The sequence below is a fragment of the Orycteropus afer genome, unplaced genomic scaffold (genome assembly GCF_000298275.1).
Source record: "Orycteropus afer afer isolate SDZICR_OR568_19922 unplaced genomic scaffold, OryAfe1.0 scaffold00040, whole genome shotgun sequence".
Lineage (NCBI taxonomy): Eukaryota > Metazoa > Chordata > Mammalia > Tubulidentata > Orycteropodidae > Orycteropus > Orycteropus afer.
In genome coordinates, this window is record NW_006921627.1 from 1,096,501 (window position 1) to 1,118,798 (window position 22,298).

Sequence of the window (22,298 nt, forward strand, 5' to 3'; positions counted from 1 at the left end):
TAACCAGAAGGATGGCGGTTCAAACCCACCAGCCACTCCTTGGAAGGAAGGTTGGGCGATCCACTTCCATAGTGATAGCACCTAGGAAACCCAAGGAGGGATCACTATGAGTCAGATCCGACTCAACAGCAGTACATTGTGTTACAGGTTTCTAAGGAGGCCCTGGGTGATACAAATGGTTAATGTGCTTGGTTGCTAACCAAAAAGTTGGCAGTTCAAGTCCACCCATGTTGTTGTTGTCCTTAGGTGCTGTCAAGTTAGCTCCAACTCATAGTGACCCTATGTACAACAGAAGGAAACACTGCCCGGTCCTGTGCCAGCCTCACAATCCTTGCTGTACCTGAGCCCACTGCTATGGCCACTGTGTCAATGCATCTTATTGAGGGCCTTCCCCTCTTTTGTTGACCCTCCACTTTACCAAGCATGACATCCGTCTGTAGGGAATGGTCTCTTCTGACAACATGACCAAAGTAGGTGAGATGAAGTCTGGCCATTCTCACTTCAAGGAGCATTTCAGCTGCACTTTGTGCAGGACAGATTTGTTCATTCTTCTGGCAGTCCATGGTACTTTCAGTATTTTTTGCCAACACCACATCATGTTGCTGTGAGGCAGGAGGCTATGCTACCCATATTTCAAATACCAGCAGGGTCACCCATGGTGGACAGGTTTCAGTGGAGCTTTCCAGACTAAGACCGGCTCAAAAGAAGCAAGGGGCCATCCACCTCTCAAAGAATTGGCCAGTGAAAACCTTATGAGTATCAGTGAAACACTGTGTGATATATTACTGGAAAACTTTATGAGTAGCCCTGAGTCTACCCATAGATGCCTCAAAAGAAAGTTCTGGTGATTGACTTCTGAAAAATCAGCCATTGAAAACCCTATGGAGCACGGTTCTACTCTGATGCGTGGGGTCACCATGAGTCAGAATCAACTCCATGGCAACTGGTAACTGCTATGGGTTAGTAAGGGAGAAATAGCATCTATTACCATCTATTTATACAGCCTTCACTTGGACACAAGTCAGGTTGAGAAAAGAGATTTGGGGAGAGTGAGGAAAAAACTATCTACTCAATAAGTACAAGATGGAACCTTCCTCGAAACAAGAGCTCCTAAGACGCTGCTGCCGGGGTCTCTACACCCAAATCGATCCCTTATGCAGGCCTATGTGACACTGTAAAAAGTAATCATGTGTTTTAGTCTTGTGTGCTTGTTTTAAACTTCTAACTGATTTTGCTCCATTTCTGTGTGTTCTATTTTTAATTTTTTAATTATTATTATTGTTGCTATTCTGTTTTGTTTTCTGTTGCCATCCCCTTAAAAGTCGATTTATGTACCACACGCCTTGGCATTCAGGAGATCATATGCATCAAAGGTAGTGTCTCATTCCCATTGGCTGGTCTTGTTGCATGCGTGTCTGTGATTAACTGCCCAGAGCAGCCCTGGCCCGGCCCCAGCCCTCCGGCCACATCCCCACTAACTGTGTTCCTCCATGCATGGAGCTGTAGCAAACACTGGCAGCAGGACTTTCTTCAGATGTGTTATGAGAGAGAGGAAATGAGACAGCCTGCTCTTCGGCTGGCTGGAGTGCATGTGGTAGTTTTGCTCCAGGGCCTGTGGCATGGGGAACTGCAGGGATGGGTGGTCACAGGCCTTGGCTTCCAGGTAAAATGCTTAGGGCCCCAAAACACACCCTCTGTGATCTGTAAGGGCTGCCTATCAGTGGACTCTCTGCCATCACTCCAGCTGTTAGAATAAAGATTATGAGAATAGACTTCTGACTTATATTTGGAAGTTATATTAAAGTCTATAAAGTCCTTAGAGGCAATAAGGAGGGTATTTTGAATAAAGGGAAGCCCTCAGCACTTGCCTCTGGTTGCCAGTGTTTATTGAAAGCATCTGACAGCCTGCCTTCTGTTGTGATATGGCCTTTGGTAGTTCTTCAGTGTGACTGCACTGGTTTTGGTCCATTGCCTCTTCAGTTTTTTCATCCACCACAATAGCTCCCTTGCTCCCAATGTTGCCACCATCCCCACCTCACTGTTGCCTGTATGTAGAGCCCAGGGTCAGTCCAGGTTCACTCCATCGTTTTTTTCTTTATACTTAATTAGTAAGTTTGGGGTCATCCAGACTTAAAGTGAAAACATCCCTATTTTCCCTACTTCAGATGTCACTCCTTTAAATCTTATGAATAGCAGAGAAACACTCCTTTAAAAGAACCTTAAAAGTATCACTCGTCTGAAGAAAGTGGCTTTTGATACCAAATGAGACAAAATAAAGACCCTGTAAGCCTCCTAGGAGCAGATGGCTTGGGGATACATTTACCAATACTTTTTACCCCCACAAAGCCTTCAAAAGAGCAGACATCCTTATACAGGAAATAGGTCATCTCAAAGAGAAAAGGGCATGTGGGTGTCAGTTGTTGTTTTAACTTACTAACAGTCAGTCCCCACTCAGCCTCCTGTCCTTGTCATGAAGGGAAAACGTCTTGTCTTGTAGATCTTTAGGTGAACCCTGTGGCTTTGGGGCTGCAGCAGTGACACGTGCTAGTGAACCCTCTGGCTGAGCTGACTTCCGGGCAGAGCACAAACCCCTCATGCCACAAGTCTGCCAGCACCACCCTCAGCCCTGCTGTGTTCTGTGGAGGGGCAACGTGTTTGTCAGGCACCAGCTCCTACCTCGGGGAAGAGTCCTGTCCATGCCCCTGACTGAGAAAATGCCTCTTGTTCTCTCCAGCCAAGAACCTACACTGAGGAGGAGCTGAATGCCAAGCTGACCCGGCGTGTGCAGAAGGCAGCTCGGAGACAGGCAAAGCAGGAGGAACTTAAGCGGCTACACCGAGCCCAGGTGAGACCACAGGTGGTCGTGCGCAGTACACCTGTGCCACTTGCCGTCCCGGTAAAGTCCTGTGGCAGCATCTTCTGGTCCACCCATTTCATTCTCAGCATGACAAGGGAGGGGGAGGAAGCCAGAGCAGAGGTAGCAGGGCGGCCCTGTTTGAAGTAACTCTGGTGGCGTAGTACCTAAGGCATTTGACTGCTAACCAGAAGGTTGGCGGTTCAGACCCACCAGACACTCCTTAGAAGGAAGATTGGGCAGTCTGCTTCCGTAATGATACCACCTCGGAAACCCAAAGAGGGGTCAATATGAGTCAGATCTGAATCAATGGCAGTGAGTTTGGTTTGTTTTTTGGTACATGAAATAACAGCCCTGGATTCTTAAGCCCCAAACTTAATGCAACTACAGAGACCTCATTTTTGTGGTTGTTGGTTAGAAAAAGCAAAAGAAAGAATAGCTGGCCTATCAGTTTCTAGCCTAAATTCCTTAGTCTAGGCTTATCTAGGGTATGGCAGATATGGTAAATTGGTTGGGGGGAGGGGAACAATGAGCAGTTTCCATCTCCAGCTGTGAGAGATCATTCAGCAATTTAAAACTAATTGCTGTAGGTGCTGTTTTCCATGGTCTGGTGTACAGTAATCATTGTAAAATCAGCTAATTCACTTGTAAGAACTGTTAACAAGAGTCTGTCAGCCTCTGAAGGGCCTGGAATTTTATGGGAAGAGGTCAGAGCTGTCCTCCCAGTCATCGGCCTGTATGTCTTCAGGCCTTACCAGTTGTAAACCATTGCAGATTTTTCAAAAAACAAATTAACCGATAGAGGTGGGATTTCTGCAGGGCTTTCCAAGAACCCCTTCTGGTTTAGCAATCTCACTCTCAGAAGAGCCTTAGGTTATAGTACTTACATCCTTCCTGCAGGAGTTTATATTCACTTGGTTTCTTTTAACTGCTGCAGAAAGGGGCTGGCCACCACTTTAAAGTGCATCCAGCCCCCAAGGTGCTGACTCACAGGGACCCAGAAGTCTGCACAGTGATCCAGGCCCTGTGAGCCAGGGTTTCAGAAGCAGGTGGTCTTCAGGCTGCCCTCTGAGGATAATGCCCATAATGAGAGCCCTTCCCAATTTGTTGTGCCAATTTGTTTTTCTCCTTCTTTGTTTGTGCAGTTCCAATTTCCTCTTGAAAGCTAGGAGATAAGGGAGTTGGGTGCTTATCCTGTGCTTTGTTTTGTGGTAGATTATCCAACGGCAGCTGGAGCAGGTAGAGGAGAAGCAGAGGCAGCTGGAGGAAAGAGGGGTCGCTGTGGAAAAGGCGCTGCGTGGTGAAGCAGGTACTGTCTTGGTTTCCTTTGTGAGGAGGTCTGTTCCTGGAGGAAAGCCCCCATGGTAGGCTAGCCTTGCGTCACCTCATCTGGACTTCAGCTCCTATTCCAGCAGGATTCGCTGGGCCCCTTCATTACTGAGATTTGGGACTTCCTGTTTAGCAAAGGAAAGAAAAAAAAATGCCTCTGTTTGGGCTGCCCTAAAGCCCAGACCTGGTCCTCAGTCCAGCCTCGGGCTTGCCATTTACGTGTAGAATGAAATCTGAGTCCATTTCATCTGTTGACGGCAAGCACTGGGCAGTCTCCTCCCTTTCTTCCTCATCCTTTCCTAACCCCTCATTTTCTGAAGGAGAAAATAACTGGGAATGAGGGAGATTGTACCACAAGGAGCCATCACAGAACTGCACTGAGCAAGCCCCTAGCCTGCTCCCTCACATGCCACCCCATTTTGTTTAGCTCTCCGTGGGCCCCCTCTCCTGCCCAAGCTGTACAGAGCACATGAGAACACACCCCGCAAAGTCCTCTCTGTAATCTGTGGGTGAAGCACAAGGCCCTTGGGGCACAAACAGATTTTCCACGGTGATCCCAGGTCCCTTGTTTACCAAAGGACGGTCTTTCAGGGCAGGGTTGAAAGGCTCTTGCATCCTTTCATGAGGCGGCGTGAGGGGACCTTGGTGAATGAAGTTCGGGTGGCTGGTGATTGCTGCTCTTGACGGAGGAGTTGTAGAGTATAATGCAGCCACACTCACGATCCACCAGAAGAACCTTATGAGTTTGGATTCAACACAGTTGGGTGCAAAGGAAGTCCAGTAGTACCTGAGTCATCCCTGGCGCTGAGGACTTGGAAGCCATGTTGTTTCAGGGCCCTGAAACCACTGGGCCAGCTTTCAGGCTTCACTCCAGCTTCAGGCATGTAGTGACTGATTTCTGCTTTCTCAAGCTACCATGAATCTTGGTCCCATCTCTGTGTGGGGAAACTTCTCTTTATAGTGAGCATGAGGCTACAGGTTCAGCATTCATGTGGAGTGAAGAAAGGCAGTAACCTAATTTTGCAGTGACCCCTTATTCCTTCCTTATCCTGGTGTTGCAGGTTGGAGCGAGTGGAGTACATGCAGGCAGGCTGTCTGTGAAACTAAAGAAGAACCACTAAGGGGCAGCTAGGTGTCTGGCCAGCTGCTGCTATCTGATCATTCTAGAAAACAGTGGGCTAACCTCATGGTGTGTGCCTGGTATCAGTTGAATTCATAAGGTTCTGTAGGCCTGTAGTTCATGTGGTTGGGAGTAAGGGATCAAGCATAGAAGTAGGTCTCTTTTTCCAGGCCGTTCAGTGCCTAGAAGTTATAGCCTTATAGTCACTTGAGTGATATCCTTCAAGTGAAGAGATGGGATAGAGAAGAATGAAGATAAAGATGTAGATGTTCTTGGCTTTGTGCCTCATCTAATACTTGAGGCCAGGCCACCAAATGAGATGCAAACATTTGGACCACTGAACATCCAATCAGCAAAAAGCCTGGGATATGTTATGACAAGGCAAGCATCGACCCCATGTGTTAAGTAGTAGAGATTAAGATTCACCTAAAAGGGTCACCAAGTTTTCCAGTGAACCTGTGATATCCCACATTATCTTGTTAGATCTTCCTTTCCTTGTTTTCACTCCCCTCCCTGCATGCTGTGGCCTGTCCATTTGGAGGAACTTAGCCCAAACCTATGTGAGGTCGATCCTCTGTGCCCAATTTAATTAGGTCCACAGGTCCCTTTCCTTACTGCTTTTCTCTTCTTGCAGAAGGTATCAGGAAGGAGCCTGGGCCCATCATCATCCCTTCTTACCCTTCCCCACAGGTGTACTCTGTCAAGATGAAAAGTGATAGCTAGATCGGTCAACACATAGAATAACTCAGTAGTGATAAGATCTACATTTCAGAGCTAGCTTAAATCCTTAAGGAACACATTCACTCACCACCAGAGTTGACCGTTTCCTTTAAGGCACTCTAGCATCTGTTGGCTGTCATGCAGTTTGAGTCTAAAGTAACATTTCTAGGAGCCCTTCTAGAACAGCCTGCATTACTCAAGCTGCTAACTGCCAAGGGACCAGAAAAATAATACCACTCAAGACTGGCATAGGATTTTGCCACAATTCTTCCTAAGGTTTAGATAATTATGTTTTCTTAAACATATACAGCCAGAATTTCATCCAAGATAGTGGTTTCCAAACTTGTTCTTTAGCAGAACTCTTTTTACAAATCAAATCATAAGTTCAAATTTAAAATAAAAAAATAATCTAAACGTAAACACAAATTTGAAAATACAAGGCATAGTAGAGAGCCTCAGATGTCAGTAGGTCTCAGCATACATCGTAGTGAAAAGCATGTGAGACTGCTCACTAAAGATTAGTAAGTAAGCACAAGTAAGCCCCTGCTTTCCTTGCTTTTTGGGAAATCCGGCACTGCTTCCATAGCCCAAAGAGGACACCCTTCTGTCCCCAATTAGAAAGCTTTTACTGGCCTCAATCATTAGGTAATCAAGATTGAGGCTTCATTGCCTGATCGTGATTGGTTAAATCATGCCTCCTGAGGCTAAGTGGTGATCTTTCTGGTCTGGCCAGTCCCCACTCAGCACAAATGCTGAGGTGTGATCTGGATGACAAATATACCTAAAGTACTCAAGAAAGTCCCAAGGTTTTAGAGTAAAACCGAAAACCAAACTCACTGCTGTCGAGTCAGTTCCAACTCATAGCGACCCCTCCTTGGGTTTCTGAGGTGCTATCTCTATGGAAGTAGATTGCCCAGTCTTCCTTCCGAGGAGTGGCTGGTGGGTTTGAACCGCCAGCCTTCTGGTTAGCAGTCAAATGCCTTAGTTAAATTCTGCACACCACAGAGCAACTGCCACTTCATGGAGTGGTAGCTGTCCTAGGATGTTCACCTGTACAATGTTACATGAGCGCTATATATGCAGGCTGGACTTTAAATAAATAAACAAGCTGGCCCACTTACTAACATTCACAGTGAGTGAAGATACTTGCACCGAGGGGCAGAGAAAAGTTGATCACACAGATTAATGTATTGATGGTTTTCAGTGGGCTTAAAAGAGAATGTGCTGTGTTTTATTTTATTAAAGTGTGTTTAAATGAATTAGAAGTATTTTTGAACCCAATATTTGGGAGACCTCTGGAATATGCTCTGAAGGAACCCTAGGGTTCCACAGAACACAGTTTGAAAACCACTGATCTAGTCCAAACTCCTTCCTTTAGGATAAGGTTACACCAAGATCTCTCCATCCAAAGACATACCTGCCCAGTTTTTAAAGACAGGCCCTGGCAGCTTTGTTTGGAGATTTCTCCATGATGCGTTTGGGATACTCTGAAGTTACAGTAGCTTCTACATAAGAATGTACCTCCAAATGTTATTTTCTTTTTCTTATTTTAAGCATGTTGCTCCCAAGGCGGGTCTTCATCAGAATTCCCAGTGATCCTGTTCTAAATGACAGTTACCATCTTTAAGGCTAAACTGGCCTCTCCTTCCACTGCACTCTGTTCCTCTTGTTGTACTTGGCTGAGCCCTGGTCAGTGTGACCACTTTTCCCATAAGAAGGTAATCTCAGATGAACATGATAATCTGGAGTCTTTCAACAGAGCTAGCACAGCCCCTTCCCCAAGGGCTCTGCTCAACTGGCCGGAGCCTTGTTTGATGGATTCAAGCTTCTGTCACTGTCTGAGGAGGTCAGACCTTTTTTTCAGCCAAGTTACCCTTCCAGAAAAGAAATCTGATACGGACCTGCCGTCCCAATGCTCTCAACTTGTCTAAGAACTATTTAGGACCAGAGTGAAAGGATTGGGTTCAGAACCTTTGACCCAAGAGCAACCCCCTGCTTTCTATCTTGCCCTGGGAACCTTTTTGGTTCTGAAACCCTGTTTCAGACTTAAAAGCCACTGGCACAGCCTTAAGCATGAACTGAAAAGCCATTACAAAGATTGTGCTCTATTTTCTGATGTGTCCATTCTTGAAGGGAAAACCTTTATGTGGAATAAAAAGGCTGCCAGGATCAGCATTCAAATTGTGAGGCTTGGAGAAAAAAAGGTAACACCATAGCAGCTGAAATTTGGTGTGCTCTTGTTTCTTTATAATTTGGGGCAGAAAGATGACCACCACCTGCTCAGTTGCTGAGTTTCTGACTCCCCTCAGCAGCACCCAGTCTTTGCATTTCAGGCAAGAGAAGAACTTAACATCCAACGAAGTAGAGGTAAAGGCTAGGATAGCCTGTGGCCAGCAGACCTACAAAGAGCGTGAGGGCACATAGTCTTGGGGTAGGAACTATAATAGCTAATTTCCTGTTTTACAGTTTGCCCATAAGGTTGGCAATTTGAACCGACCAGCAGCTCTGAGGGAGAAGGGTGTGGCAATCTGCTTCCGTAAAGATTTACAACCTTGGAAACCCTGTGGGGCAGTTCCTCTCTGTCCTGTAGGGTCCTTATGGGTGGGAATAGACTCAGTGGCAGTGGGTGTAACTTTCTGTTTTCAAAACTGTCTGAAGTTGGGGCCTAAACCTCAGAACAGATCTCCTTCATTTCAAACCCATCCTGCAAATGTGTTTCATGCAAGGAGTTTGATATGATCTCCAGTGGGGTCACGAGTGTGAATTCTTGGGAGAGCTATGTCTGCATTTAAACCCCTGGGTTGGTGATCTTGCAAAGGTTGTTTAGGGTATACCTATCTTGCCCCCAGCCCCTCAGCCTGGGGCTTCTAGTTCAGTGAGTAAGGAAGTCAGCAACCTCTGATCTGCCCCTGAACTTCCTTAAATCTCCTCAGTTAAATAAGGTCGGCTGCCAGGAGTCAGTGTCCCCAACAAAGCCAAGGTCTTCCATCCTAACCGGTAGGAGGTATAAACAGGAATCACACGGTTATTGGCTGTTTCCTCCATCACCAGTGATATTCAGTTAATTCCTCCCTCCCACCACCCTGAAATATACATACATATTGTGTGTGTAATACACTTAAAGAGAGAGGCCTGCTTTCCAGATGTTCTCGTGGCCCTCTTGCTGTATCTGTGTGTGTGTGCGTGTCTTACATTTCATTTCATTTCATTGACAGCTTTGGGCATGGGGGAACAGGAGGGTTATCTGATGCAATAACTCTCTCTTCACCAATTCCTTGTTGTAGACTATTGGGGAGAGTCTTATTACAGTGACCTCATCGACTTGCATCTGGGTGGTATGTATAGCAGCATCTACTGCTGACACTAACCCCGCTGATATCCTTTCCCCACCCTCTCTCCCAATCCCTGCTCACAAACAAGGAGAAATCAACCTGATAACCAAATAGCAAAAGCACAGGCCCTTTTCCAGCTCAGAATTGAAGCAGCATGCCAGACCCTCCCTCTGCCCAGATAGGCTCCAGAAGATTGAGGCAGCTTTTGCTGCCCGAGGTTATCTTAATTTTCATAACAAAACTTCACCTGCCCCAACCCATATGCAGCCTGGTCTCCATATTATTGTTCGGTTGTTTGACAGTACACACACACACACACAAACATGCATGCGCATGCTGCTATGACCTCTTCTCTGAATCTCATTACTAAAAAAAAAAAAAAATTACTAAAGTAAACCATGCTCTAGATACACACGTGAAGAAATCATTAGGGTGTGCTTGCATTTCCTCCAGAAGATCCAAGTGCATGAGTTGGCTTCATAGCTATGATTTCTGTCCATGTTCACTGACTTTGAGGCTATATTGATAGGTGCCTAAAATGATGCCTGCACTCCTGTTCTGTCCTGGGACTGACTTTGCAGCTCTCGTCCAGGAAGATGGGAAAAGCCTAAGGCAGTACTTCTCAAAGGGTGGTTCCTGGAGCAACCACAGCAGCAGCATCTTCTCCTGGGATCTTTTTATTGTTGTTATGTGCCCTCGAGTCGACCCGACTTATAGCAACCCCTCCTTGGGTTTCCAAGGCAGTATCACTATGGAAGTAGATTGCCCCATCTTCCTTCCGAGGAGTGGCTGGTGGGATTGAATTGCCAGCCTTCTGGTTAGCAGTCAAGTGCCTTAGGCACTATGCTACCAGAGTGCAAATGATTGGGCCCCACCCCAGACTTACTGAATCAGAAACCCTGGAGGTGAGCCTGGGTTATCTGTGTTTTGACAAAACTTCAGGGTGAATTCTGATGCTCTCTAAAGGAATTCCTTATTTTTGTGGTCTTGCTGTACAAAGCTCAGCATTTGTACTAGCTCACAGAACTGACCAATCCACGAGTCTTATGTCTAGACTCATCTTAATTCTAGGCAGTTTTTCTCCTGAAAGACTGCCATTTTGTGAAAGGGAATGCCAAGTAGCCAACACTGAGGTTAACCAAGGGGAACTCTGGCATCTTGGTAGTGTCCCTGAGTCCTTGGTCTGGCAGTCTGACCTCTTCATCTCCCCTTGAAGGCTCCATGCCTAGAAGTGGTCTTAAAACAGAAGGACTAGCAACAGAAATTCTCATTTTTTATTCTAAGCTATCCTTTTAAGTTAATTCTTGGCCCATTCATTTAAGAAAAAAAAAAAAAAGAAACAGTTAATTCTTTGATTCCTACTATAAGGCAATGCCATATCCTTAGAGTAGCTTTACCATTAAGGGGCTGGGACTCTTGGCCTCATTGGGTAGGATTGATTGTTGTGGGCTCTGCTTGCACTGCTCTGCCCTATGGTCCCTTTGAGTCCCACACCTCCAGAGGCCCCTGTGCCCCAGAGTTTGGGTGTGTTCAGTGGCACTCACACTCATGACCATTGGTGCTGTAAAAGGGCTGATGCTTACATTCCATTTAACTGATCCTGTCCCTGTCTAATGCTCCTGACTCCTTCCCCTTCTCCTCCTAACACTCCGTGGGGAATGTTTATGTCAATTCTGAATGAATATCAATGTGTGGAAAAGACTTTTTTTTTTTTTTTTAAATTCAAAATCTCCTGAAAGAAATGGTCATAACCCATTTCCTTAAAACTATTCATGCTTCTCTCCCAGCTCAGGATACTGTTGCCATATGATTACTTCATACATATCTAGTTTAGATTTTTCCTACCCGCACTATGCATTACAACACTCAACTTGAGTGATGAAATGTAGCTGGCTGTTTTCATTTTGAGATCCCTAGACTCCAGCTAGGAGCTTTTTGGATTTAGAATTCCAACACATTCCAGGGAAAACTGAAATAAATAGAAAAAAGAAACTCAATATGTCTCTGGAATTATAAAACCTGTCACCATCGAACCCCCAGAACCCTTGTCACTTGGCTCTCATCAGCCCCTCACTTCCCCTTTTGTCAGACTGTGATGAATTTTAAGTGAAATGTAGACTTCTCTTGTGGTTTTGCTCACTACATAAGAGACTGCCCTGGTAATGAAGCATGAAAGAAACCTTCCCTTCTGCAGGACATCACTTGGGAACCCCAGGCCCTGTTCTCACCAAGCCCCAAGAGGAAGATGCAAATGCCAGAATTAGTTCCCTTTTCAGTGTCTGCAGATATTTTATTCTTGGAGCACTTTGTAGTACTCATTCCTTGGAGAGAAAAAAAAAAAATTACCTTTTGGAGATCTGGACCCTGAGACACAGACCTGAGTGCTCCTCTACTCTTGCATTCTCAGAAGGCTGCAGAAGCCCCCCTACTACATGTCACTTCTCACCTGGGTAAGATGAAGCTCCAGGCAGCACTCAGGGGGTTGGGAATTCCATATCTTGCCCCGATGGGCCAAACTTCTGATCCATGCTCTGTCCATCAAACTGTTGCCTCTGTGGGGTCTTTCCCTGGTGCCCAGCAGTTTAAAGGCTCTAAATCTGTATTAGAAGTCCCTGAGCCACAGTATAAAGACTTTCCTTCCCCACATAGCTGTACCTTGTGATTTCAAAAGAAACTTTTAAAAAGGTCACATCATGACCCTTGTGCAAGAGAGGAAGGGTCCCAGAGTAACCACACTCCCTCTTCTTCCTCTGAGACATTGGACAGGCTTACCCCACCACACCTCAGGCCACCAAGTTATGTTGCACAAGAACAAATAGGTGACTGGAAATCTTTTAGAGGAAAACCACATCTCTTCTGAAGAACTTTAAATTATATACACACAAACCCCTAAGTTCTAGTTGTCAGAGACCTCCCCTCTTGAATTGTGTGTCTCAGAAAGAAATTGGAAACACACAAGTGGTTTACAAATGGAGCATAGAGGGCTGGAATGTTGTTGCCAGTGACTTTCAGGGAAAACACAGGGAGGCTTCTCCAGGCCTGCCCCCCCCCCCCCCCCCCCCCCCCCCCCAGCACTGTCCTTCTTTCCTATTCCCCTGTCCCCGCCCCCTGAGCCCCCTCCCCCCCCCCCCGCCCTCTCAGAGACCATGTCCACACCTTCTGTTCTATCTGCTTCCCTCAGTTATTAGATTCCAGCATGTCTGCTCAGTTTGCACATTAGCCTGGCTCTGTGTGTGGTGTATGTGTGTGTGTATACATGTGTGCTAGATCTCAATTGTTGCATCCTTTTTTTTTTTTTTTGCCTTCATTTTTTTTCCCCCATTCTGCATTGAGCTTTTGTAGCACAGGTGTCTCCGAGCCCTGTTATACATGTATGTAGACTGGGCCTGTATGTAGCTGGCTGTTTCCATTTTGAGATCCCTGGACTCCAGCTAGAAGCAGAAACCTTTTACCCCATCTGATGCCTGCTCACCATTCTGTAGCATTGCCCACCAGACAACCTGATTCTCTATAAGGGCAATAGTCTTTGTCATTACCGTGGGTTTTGGGATGGCCACCTCAGCCTTGCAGTGCAAAGGCTACCTTATGTCAGGAGCGTGGCATTGAAGCTGACCAAATAGGTGGCCTGGGTTGGGGAGTCAGAGTAGTCAAGTATAATTGTAGCCAACAGAGCATTTGGTCAGTCTGCCCTTACTTCAGCTTACACACCTTGAACAGCACAGATAAGAAAGTAAATGAAAAACCCCATCCCTTACACTTGAACCACCAAGAAATTTTCCCAATCTAGGCATGGTGCTTTCTGCAAGTTTGATCTGGTAGATTGAGATGGGCTTGACAGCTAATGCTCCTGATAGGTTTCTTTCCTAGAAAAAGGTAAGCAAAAATGCTGCTAGTATCCTTAACATCAATTGAGGGTGGAAGATACTGGATAGTTATCAGTAAATATAGTGGCAGTGCTGTCCAAAACAAGTGTGAGAAGCAGTGGAGTCACTAGGGTTGGTGTTACTAGTAACTCATGGTGTCACCCCTTTCCTCGTGGGCAGGGCTAGCCTGTGAACCACTCCTGGCCCTATCTCCCTTTGGCTCCCCCAGCTCCTCTCCTCTCCCATTGGCTAAGGTGGCCTAGTGGTTGGCTCTGTGGCCCACACGCTGACTGGCTGGTGGCCGGATGGTGTAAGGAGAGTGATGGTTACCAAGTTACTGTACTAAGCAACAGGTGACACTACTTCTAGTGGTGCCACTGCCTTGGCCCCCTTCCTACAGCACCAGCCACCACTGCCATGGACCCTAGGGTCATTGTGGTATCACTCCCTCTGACAGCATCAGGAGGTTCAGTCTGTACCCCCATACTCCCGTACTGATGCCACTGATGAGAAGCAAGAGAGTACCCCAACAGGAGGAGGGCTGAGTAGGGCTGGCCCACAGAGAATGGTCCAGAGCTCCCTGGGGCAGGAAGCTGGACCCTCAAAATGCCACTGAGGAAATAGGCAGCTTCTCTCTAGCACCTGATGTGGCTTGGAGCTTGTTCAGGGTCAAACAAGTCAAAACTAAAAAGAATCTCTACCTGCAGGATTTTCCAGAAATATAGCTAAAAGAGAAGGGATCTGCATACTTCACAGTAGATGTTTGCACATGAAACCAGTTGCTATACAGAAGGGAAAATTGGAGGTGGAAGGGGGCAATTTCCAGCTTCTAAAATGATGGTATTCTATTATGCTTGTGAGCTGATAATTTGGAATTCTGTATTTTCATATGGAAATGAAGTTACACATGGCTTAGCTCATAAAAAGCCCATTTTCCTCGATGTTTCTAGCATATAGAACTAGGCTAGTGTGTTTCAGTGGGAAATGCAGCCTTGCAGGCCAGGGCTTCCGGCCCCTCCCCCTGGCCCACTTGGTACTGGCTATAGAGACCCCTCAGCTTTCAGCCTTTGGTGATGGCTCCTTGGTCCAGCAAGGGAGAAGCTAGGAGCCTGTGTGATGGGTAGAAATGGGTGCCTGAGGAAAGCAGGTCACCAGGGCTGTTTCTGAGCCTGTTCCAGTTCCCTGGTTGTCCCCCTTCTTGTCCAGGAAGCTTTGAGCCTGGCCTGCCAGCTGCTTTGCTGTCCGGCTGCTGCTGCTGCTGAAGCTGAAGCCTGCATCTTTTCCCTCCAACCAGAAACTGTTGCCCGCTTTAGCTCTTAAAGAGAATGGGGCTAATGAGTGGCTATCACAGTTCCTGGTACCGAAGAGGTACTCAGCAAACACTCCTTGTAGAGATCAGTCTCTCGCATCGTCTTTACAATAAACCCATGATCCTTTTGTTGTTGTTATGTGCCATTGAGTTGGGCCCGACTCATAGTGACCCCTCCTTGGGTTTCCAAGGCTTATCTCTACAGAAGTAGATTGCCCAACCTTCCTTCTGAGGAGTGGCTGGTGGGTTTGAACCGCCAGCCTTCTAGTTAGTAGTCAAGCACCTTAGGCACTGTGCTACCAGAGCTCCCATGATCCTTGTAAGACATTTCTAATGGTTTTTTAATCTTACTGCCAGTGTCAAAGCTGATAGGTTGAATATAACCAGGCAGAATTAAATTATTGAATTGGAAATGCAGAGCCTGCGTTGGCATGCCAGCCTTTATATCACATCCCCATCTCTCCTCATGAGAAATGTACTCTTCTATACCGCTCGATCTCAGGGAAAGGGCTGATTGGGTTCTTAGGACTTTGAGTTCCAAGTGGACTGAAATAAGGCTTAGATACATTTCGGACAAATATCCAAGTTCCATATCTTGCAGCGTTTTTCTTCACAGCTATCCTAACATTTCATTCAATTAGCTGATCAGAGGGGAGGATACAGTGTCTTGGGGATTAAGTGTCCCATAGGTGGGTTGAAGGGAAGATGGACATATAGAAAGAACAAGTGTAGAAAGGGAAGCCATAGAATTATTAACTTCTCCCACCTTGTTAGCCTTTCCACCCATTCTGGGTCCCAGAGCAGCCTGGAGGCTGGAGGCAGAGACAGGCCTGGAAGGAGATATCTGTGCAGTTCAAGGGCAAAGTGCAGTGTAGAGAGCACCTCTAGCTGAGGAAGGCAGGACCTGGGCTCAGATTCTAGCTGCACTATATCCCCAGACAGGCTGCTTATCCTCTCTGGGCCTCTACAAAAGATTGGGGCAGAGAAGGGATGACATTCTGATTCCACACTGTGAGCCAAGTTAGGGTGCGTGTGCAACGACTCTTCATGCTGCTTTAAGTAGCCACCGTTTGTTAGATTTGCACTTTACAGAGGACAAGCTCTTAGCTCAAAGTGGAAAAGGAAGGTGGGGGTTTTAGTCCAGAGTCTTCCACACATAGCTTATTTGAGCCCCAGGTTCATGGGGGTGATAATGCCTGTCCAGGTAGACACCCAGGGCCATTGTAAGGATCAAATGAAATAACACATGTGAGAGTGTTTGGAAACTATAAAGCACTCCATGCTTATTTCATACATCACACTGGAAATTGATGGAACTGGTCTTTAGTATATGATGATATTCTGCAGCTTTTCAAAGTTTAGTGGCACGCATCACCTGCCCCCATGTCGGGGGCGAGGAGAGCTAAAGACACACCATTGGGGGCAGTCACATTTCAAAAGGAAGTATTGCTTCGGAGTCAAAGATTTAGTTTATTGCCAGGGTATAAAATGGACCGGGGAAGCTTGTAGAGTGTTGCAGGAAGGCTGGGTCGTCCAGGATGAGAATCTAGACCTGCAGGTAAAAAGCCTCCAACCAGAACCAAATTCTGGGAGACTCTGCAGTAATGACAAGAATCTAAAGAACACAGAAACGGCTTGAGAACTGAACAGTGTGGTGCCTGTTAAAAAGAGACAGAAACCTGTTATCCCAACATGAAAATATTTTTCTACTTGCCATTCACTTGACTGGTGAACCAAATCACCTATTTCTCACATCTCCATAAAAGGCAGAGAAATTGCTATCAGAGTCAGTGGCTTGGCCTCTCACATATCATTGCAGGTTCTAGTGTGGGTGGAACTCCCCTTGTTTGTTTTTCCCCCCTCAGCCTCTTCTTTTGAAACTAATATTTCTTATGTACTTTTTCTGGTTCTAAAAGTACCATACATTGAAATTTGGGAGCATGCCAGAAAGTCAAAAGAACAAAGTTGTAACTCTGTCCATGTCTTCTGGGGGGAGGCCAGTGCCAGCCCTCCACATCCTGCCTTCTGCTAGTGTTGGGAGAAGACCTATTTCTCTTCTTCTTTTTAAACGCTTGCTTTATATGACACCCCTTTTTTATAAGTTCATTTCTTAGTTCCTGTTCTGACTATCTTGTATCTCATCTTTTCCTCAGGATCAGAAAGGGTATCTGAAGGTTTGATCTACAGAAAAGAAGCTGAATGCTGCATTTTGCGATGTCTAGATAATAACAGTGCATTTAGTTTACTATGCAGCACATACTTCTTTACTGTGGATGCATATCAGTTGTGTATCATGTCACTGTCCTTGCTAATGAATGTGGACACTGTTCTAACCTGCACCATGGACTGTTTCTGTAACAGCCATCACAGAAAGCAGCAGTGATTTGTCATTGACCTTGTGTTTAACAGGGTTTATCCAGGTATTCAGGCTCCCTGGGTAGCACAAAGGGTTTGTTCTCAACTACTGATCTAAAGGTTAGAAGTTCAAACATACCCAGTGGTGCTATGGAAAAGCCCTGGCAGTCTGCTTCTGTAAAAATTACCGCTGAGAAAACTCTAAGGAACAGTTCTACTCTATTAACACACTGGGTCACCATCAGTTGTAATCAATGTGATGGCAACAGGTTTGGTTTTGTTTTTTGGTAGTTTGAGCATCAACACTTTGAAATAAAGGAGATGGCTATAGAAGATCAGCTATAAGGCAGGGCTCATTTTTCAGGACCAGAACCCCCATCCCCTATCCCAGGTTTACTCATGCCTGAGTCAGTCAGGGAAGTTGACATCGAGTCATGTCTGTTTAGAACAGTGATACAATCACCACAGACCACACACACATCTCTCTCTGGCTTTAGTTTGGAAGTTTTACCCCATATCATACTCCCTGTGCACAGAGCACTGGGCAAGATGCTATGAGAGACCAACAGAGAAAACCTGGTAGCTGCCTTTATTCAGAAGGGTGGCTCAGCCGTAGGTTGTCCGCTTGGTTATTTCTTAAACTCTGTGGTGATCATAAAGCTGCCCGCTCACCCTGCCCCTGCAGTCCTGAGGCCCTGTTTCTTCTCTGAGCTTTGTTGTCTCCTGTGTGTGCTCCTGTGGTTCTGTGATGGTCCCTTGCTCAGCTCCACTCCCTCTTCCTTGAATAACCATCGGGTCTCCCCAAGGTCTTAGAAATGTCTCTCTCCACACTTTCTTCTCTCAGTTGCCCCATCCTTGACTTACTGGCATCATTACTGTGAGTTTTTGGCATGTCCTGTCAGCTCACCCCTTTTGGTTGTACAGTCCAAAGTGTGACAGCCTTCCCCCCAGCTGTGGCATTGGATCCTTCCATGGAGACGGAAGGGCCAGAAGAATCAGAGGTGGTTTGCTCTCCCTGGCCCATGGGGGGGATAGTGATTTGGACTGGTGAGCATCTCCTCTGTGTGTATACATTTTCCCCAACATGTCCTGGTTCAGAATTCAAAGCATTGCAGATGCCAGAGCCCTCAAAGCCAACCACAGGATTAGGGTGCTGCCTCCATAGACTCAGATTCTTTCTGTGGGCATGGCAACCTGATAGTAACAGACCCCTCCTCACCCATTAGACTTACTTATCCAAGGTTAGTTGTAATTCCAGCACATGCGTCCATGGTAACGTTTAGAATATTTCACATAGGCTTGATTGGTGACCCCAGGTTATCACCTGCAAACCTAGAAGCAATATTGGCCACATATTTAATACAGTCTGTTCCACAGAGGTAGGCAGACCTATGCAGGGGGCTTTGGGCACTTTGAGGAGGAACCCAAGGCCTGGAAGGCCACTGTGATAAAGCACAAATTTCACAGCCCTCCCTGTAAGGAATAAAGGAAGAAGGAGCAGCCCGCTTAGCCTGCGAGCTGCCTGCCATGATGGGGCTTTGTGTGGTCTTCTCTGGAGGAACCGTCTGCTCCTCTCTTAAACCACACGCCCCATCAGTGACTGCACCCCATGCCTGGGTCTGCTCCTGTTCAGTTTCCGTGCTGAAAAAAGGACTTGATTCATTTGTAGACTTTGTTTCCCTTGTTTCTGCTTCTCCATTTCTTGTACTTTTTTCTTTTCCTCCTGTTGTTCCTTTCTCACTTTTTATGCTTTTTGTCCTCTGCTTGTTTTTTATTTCACCTTTTCCCTGTCCCTCTCCACTTCCAAATTCCTCCTCCTCTATTTTTTTTGTCTTCTCCGTTTCCTCTTCCTCTTCCTCTCCTTGTTTGGTCCTTTTTGAAGTTGAGCCCAGTGGCGGGACTCCACGGCGTAGACCTCTCTCCTTCTGCCCTTGCTGTGTCCATGAAGGTAATGTAACTTCACCCAACCTCATCCCCACTGCCTCTGAGGGGGTTGTAGCAACATTAGTCACATAGGGACCCAAAACCCAACTATTTCTCTTTCTTCCCCTTCCAGTTGATAGCCCTATTACAAAATCCCATGAGTATGTGGCAGTTTCTTACAAGGTACAGTATCCCTTTGACTGTCAAAGGGGAGGACTGGGTACAGAGTGAAGCAGGGCCTTCAGGTATAGCCTGTGGGATGGCACCAGGACATCCTACGTGATTGCTCCACCTTCCACAGTTGGAGCCTGTAAGTCTCAAATCCATCAGATAGAGGGGCCAGTAAAGCACAGGTGAGGAACCTCCCACCTGTGTGACAGCAATTTGTCTTGGTGGAGTCGAGGAATACTGTCCTTAGGAAGACTGGTCTACACAAAGGCCCCTGAGTTCTTTTACACAACCCCTACAAGCAAACTTCTCTACCCTCTGTCTTGCTGAGTGTGTTTTTTTAGTTTGTCTGATTTGAAGTCTGTTGTGGTGATAAGATTGTCATTGAAAAGGCATGTGGGAAGGGGAAGGGAAGTGTGGTCATGACTAATCCTTGCTAACCTCTTAACTCTGCTCTCGTGGCTCTCACATTGACTTTCACCCACCCAGCCATGCCCCTTGCTCATCAGCTGTGAACAATCTCCACCATAGCTCATGAGTGGTGTTCGGATGTCTCCCAGTGGAATTTCTTGTCTTTACACACAGGGAGGCAGGGAGGAGGGGGAGCGTTCCCAGTGCACTGACAGCTTGCCACACTGGACAGCTTGCATGCCTCAGGGCTCCATCTTCCACGGGCACGTGGGCACACTGTGCAGAGACGCTCCGAAAGGAATGCATGGAACTGAGCCGTGGGCTGGTCTATTGGGTTGGGGGAGGAGAGATGTGGTCCCCAGACACTCAAACAGGCACTCCCCAGGGGCAGGTGCTGCAGGCCAACAGGGAGTGCCCATCCTCCAGAGCAGGGCTCAGGGACAGGGCTCCATGAGAGAGCAAAGCTGCATGTGCCCCAGGGCAGAATACAGACACTAACCTCTTCTTGTGTGACCGCAACACAGTTCTGCTTCTTCAGAATGTGGGTAAAAGACTAACTGGCAAAGGTATCGTGTGTGTCAGCAAATAGCACTACATAAAGAGATTTGTCTTTGAATAGTGTGCAGAAAAGGCCAGCGGGAAGAATATAGGCAAGCAGTGAGCTCAGCAGCCTAATTATATGACAGGATATAGGATATACCTAAGGATGTATTACTTCATACATTTCTGGACTTGGCATCCAACTAAGTGACATAAAATGGGAGGGACTTGGAAAGATTTTTTAGCCCAAGGCCTCTTGACCTGAGGCCCATGGATGGACTTCAAGATGCTCATGAACACCCTGAAATTCTGTGCTCTGTTGTGCAATATGTATGCACATATATTTCCCTAGCTTTCATCAGATCTACAAAGGGTTTGGAATCCAAAAATATTTAACCATTGGAGCACTCTATCTGTTGCCTTAGACAGGACCACGTTGTTGCCATGAGCTGCTTGGTGGTCCAAAGAAAGACATTTGTTCCCTCCTTGGTGGTTTGATTTACTGTGACGTTCTTCCATCCTCTGCTGCACTTAAGCCCAGTGGACTCAGGCTGTTAGCGATGGTTTGGAGAGCAGTGATGTGCTGGGGCAGGGCCACTGGCATTAGCAGCCAGTCACTAGCTCTGGAAACTGCTGGGATTGGATCAGAACAAGAGCACTCACATTATGTAGTGTCTGGAGCTGCTGTTTCTCTGCCCTCGGTGGGAAACCGGTAGGCATCCCCGCATGTGCGGCATACATCACACAGGTTCCATCGGGATGATATTTATCAGGAAGTCTGATGTAGGCACAAATTGAGGAAGGGTATCTTCCTAGTCAGGATGTAAAGAAATGTTGAGGCATCAGTATTAGTGGCCCTAGAAAGGGGCAGTAGCCCAGGAGAAAGCTGGTTAAATGAGTGCAACTTGAAAAGGTGGGCATAGTAAAATTTATAAATTCACATTTCTCATTGGTTAGACCAGTTTCCTCAAAGGAGACCTGGTACATAGCTAGTACTCAATAAATATGGGGAGGAGGAAAGTCGAGGAGGGCAAAGCAATTGAAGATGGACCAAAAGAAAAGCACTAAGCAGGGGCCAGGGTGTCTGAAGGGGACAAACTAGCCTGTGAGGAATGAGCGGTCACCACTGGCCAAGGGGGTTATGGAGGGGTAAGAGGTCAGGGCCCAGGAAGAACAGACTTCAGTGAGACCCTGGGGGGAGGTCTCTAGTTCTCTGCCCCTCCTCCCATGTGCTGTAGGCAAACTCTGGGCCTGGCTTGGGAGTGTTCCCACAGCATCTTGCTCGGCTCTCTTTGCACATTTGCCCTGTGTGATGATTCCTGCCGGCCGGGTGGACAGCAGATGTTGCCACAACCTGACACACCCTCTTTCTCGGCAGGCATGGGCAAGAAAGACGACCCTAAGCTGATGCAAGAGTGGTTCAAGCTAGTGCAAGAGAAAAATGCCATGGTGCGCTACGAGTCGGAGCTGATGATCTTGTGAGTGGCCTCAGGTTGGGGGCCCAGCGAAGCGGGGAACGTTAGCTCAGGGCCTGTCACAGAAGAGCACTGGCCCTTCCTGATTTGGTGGAGTGAGGTGGCTTGGTCCCCCAAGTCACTGTTGCTTGTTTTCTCCTCTCTTTCCATTCTCAGTGCCCGGGAGCTAGAACTGGAAGACCGGCAGAGCCGACTGCAGCAAGAACTGCGGGAACGGATGGCAGTGGAAGGTAAGGGGGTGAAAGTGAGATGCACACAGAGGTGGGGGTGGGCGCTTCCTCTCTAGCCCACCAGACGTAATGTCATCTTTGATCCCACAGATCACCTGAAGACAGAGGGGGAGTTATCAGAGGAGAAGAAGATCTTGAATGAGATGCTGGATGTAGTGGAGCAGAGAGACTCCCTGGTGGCCCTGCTGGAGGAGCAGCGGCTCCGAGAAAAAGAAGAGGACAAGGACCTGGAGGCGGTCATGCTGTCCAAGGGCTTCAGCCTGAACTGGTCCTGAGTGCCCGCCCACCTCTGGCTGGTAGGTCTGTCGGCATCCACCTGACCCTGGCTGGGTCTCCCAAACCACCGGGATTCCAAGATCGGAGAAGGCCCGGCATTTCCTGGGAGTTTGCTCTCAAATGTCCACATGCTTCTTGAGAAGTGGGGCAAAGTCTCATGTGCTGCGGAAAAAGCCCAGGTGAAGATGCTTGCCTGCAGCAACTTGGCCTCCTTGGGAGAGGTCCACTGGACTTGCAACAGAAGAGAGAAGGCGGGGAGCATATGACGTTCGGTGTGCAGAAACCCGCATATTCCTTGAGGACGCAGGCTGGCTGGTGCCTCTTTCCTCCACAGGCAAGTTTGAGAAGAGCAGGAGCTATTCCTCCTGTCAGATCACAGCCACTGCTACGTGA

General features: G+C 47.1%; 1 protein-coding gene across 1 annotated transcript in view; it reads left to right on the forward strand.

The window, feature by feature from the left end:
* The window catches only part of MICAL3 (microtubule associated monooxygenase, calponin and LIM domain containing 3), a 143,407-nt gene extending 121,503 nt beyond the window's left edge, over positions 1-21,904 (forward strand). The window contains exons 27-31 of the mRNA XM_007937016.2: positions 2,735-2,845; positions 4,070-4,163; positions 21,303-21,402; positions 21,556-21,629; positions 21,720-21,904. Coding sequence (XP_007935207.1) covers positions 2,735-2,845; positions 4,070-4,163; positions 21,303-21,402; positions 21,556-21,629; positions 21,720-21,904 — 564 coding nt within the window. The remainder of the gene's footprint in view (positions 1-2,734; positions 2,846-4,069; positions 4,164-21,302; positions 21,403-21,555; positions 21,630-21,719) is intronic.
* Positions 21,905-22,298: the final 394 nt, after the last annotated feature.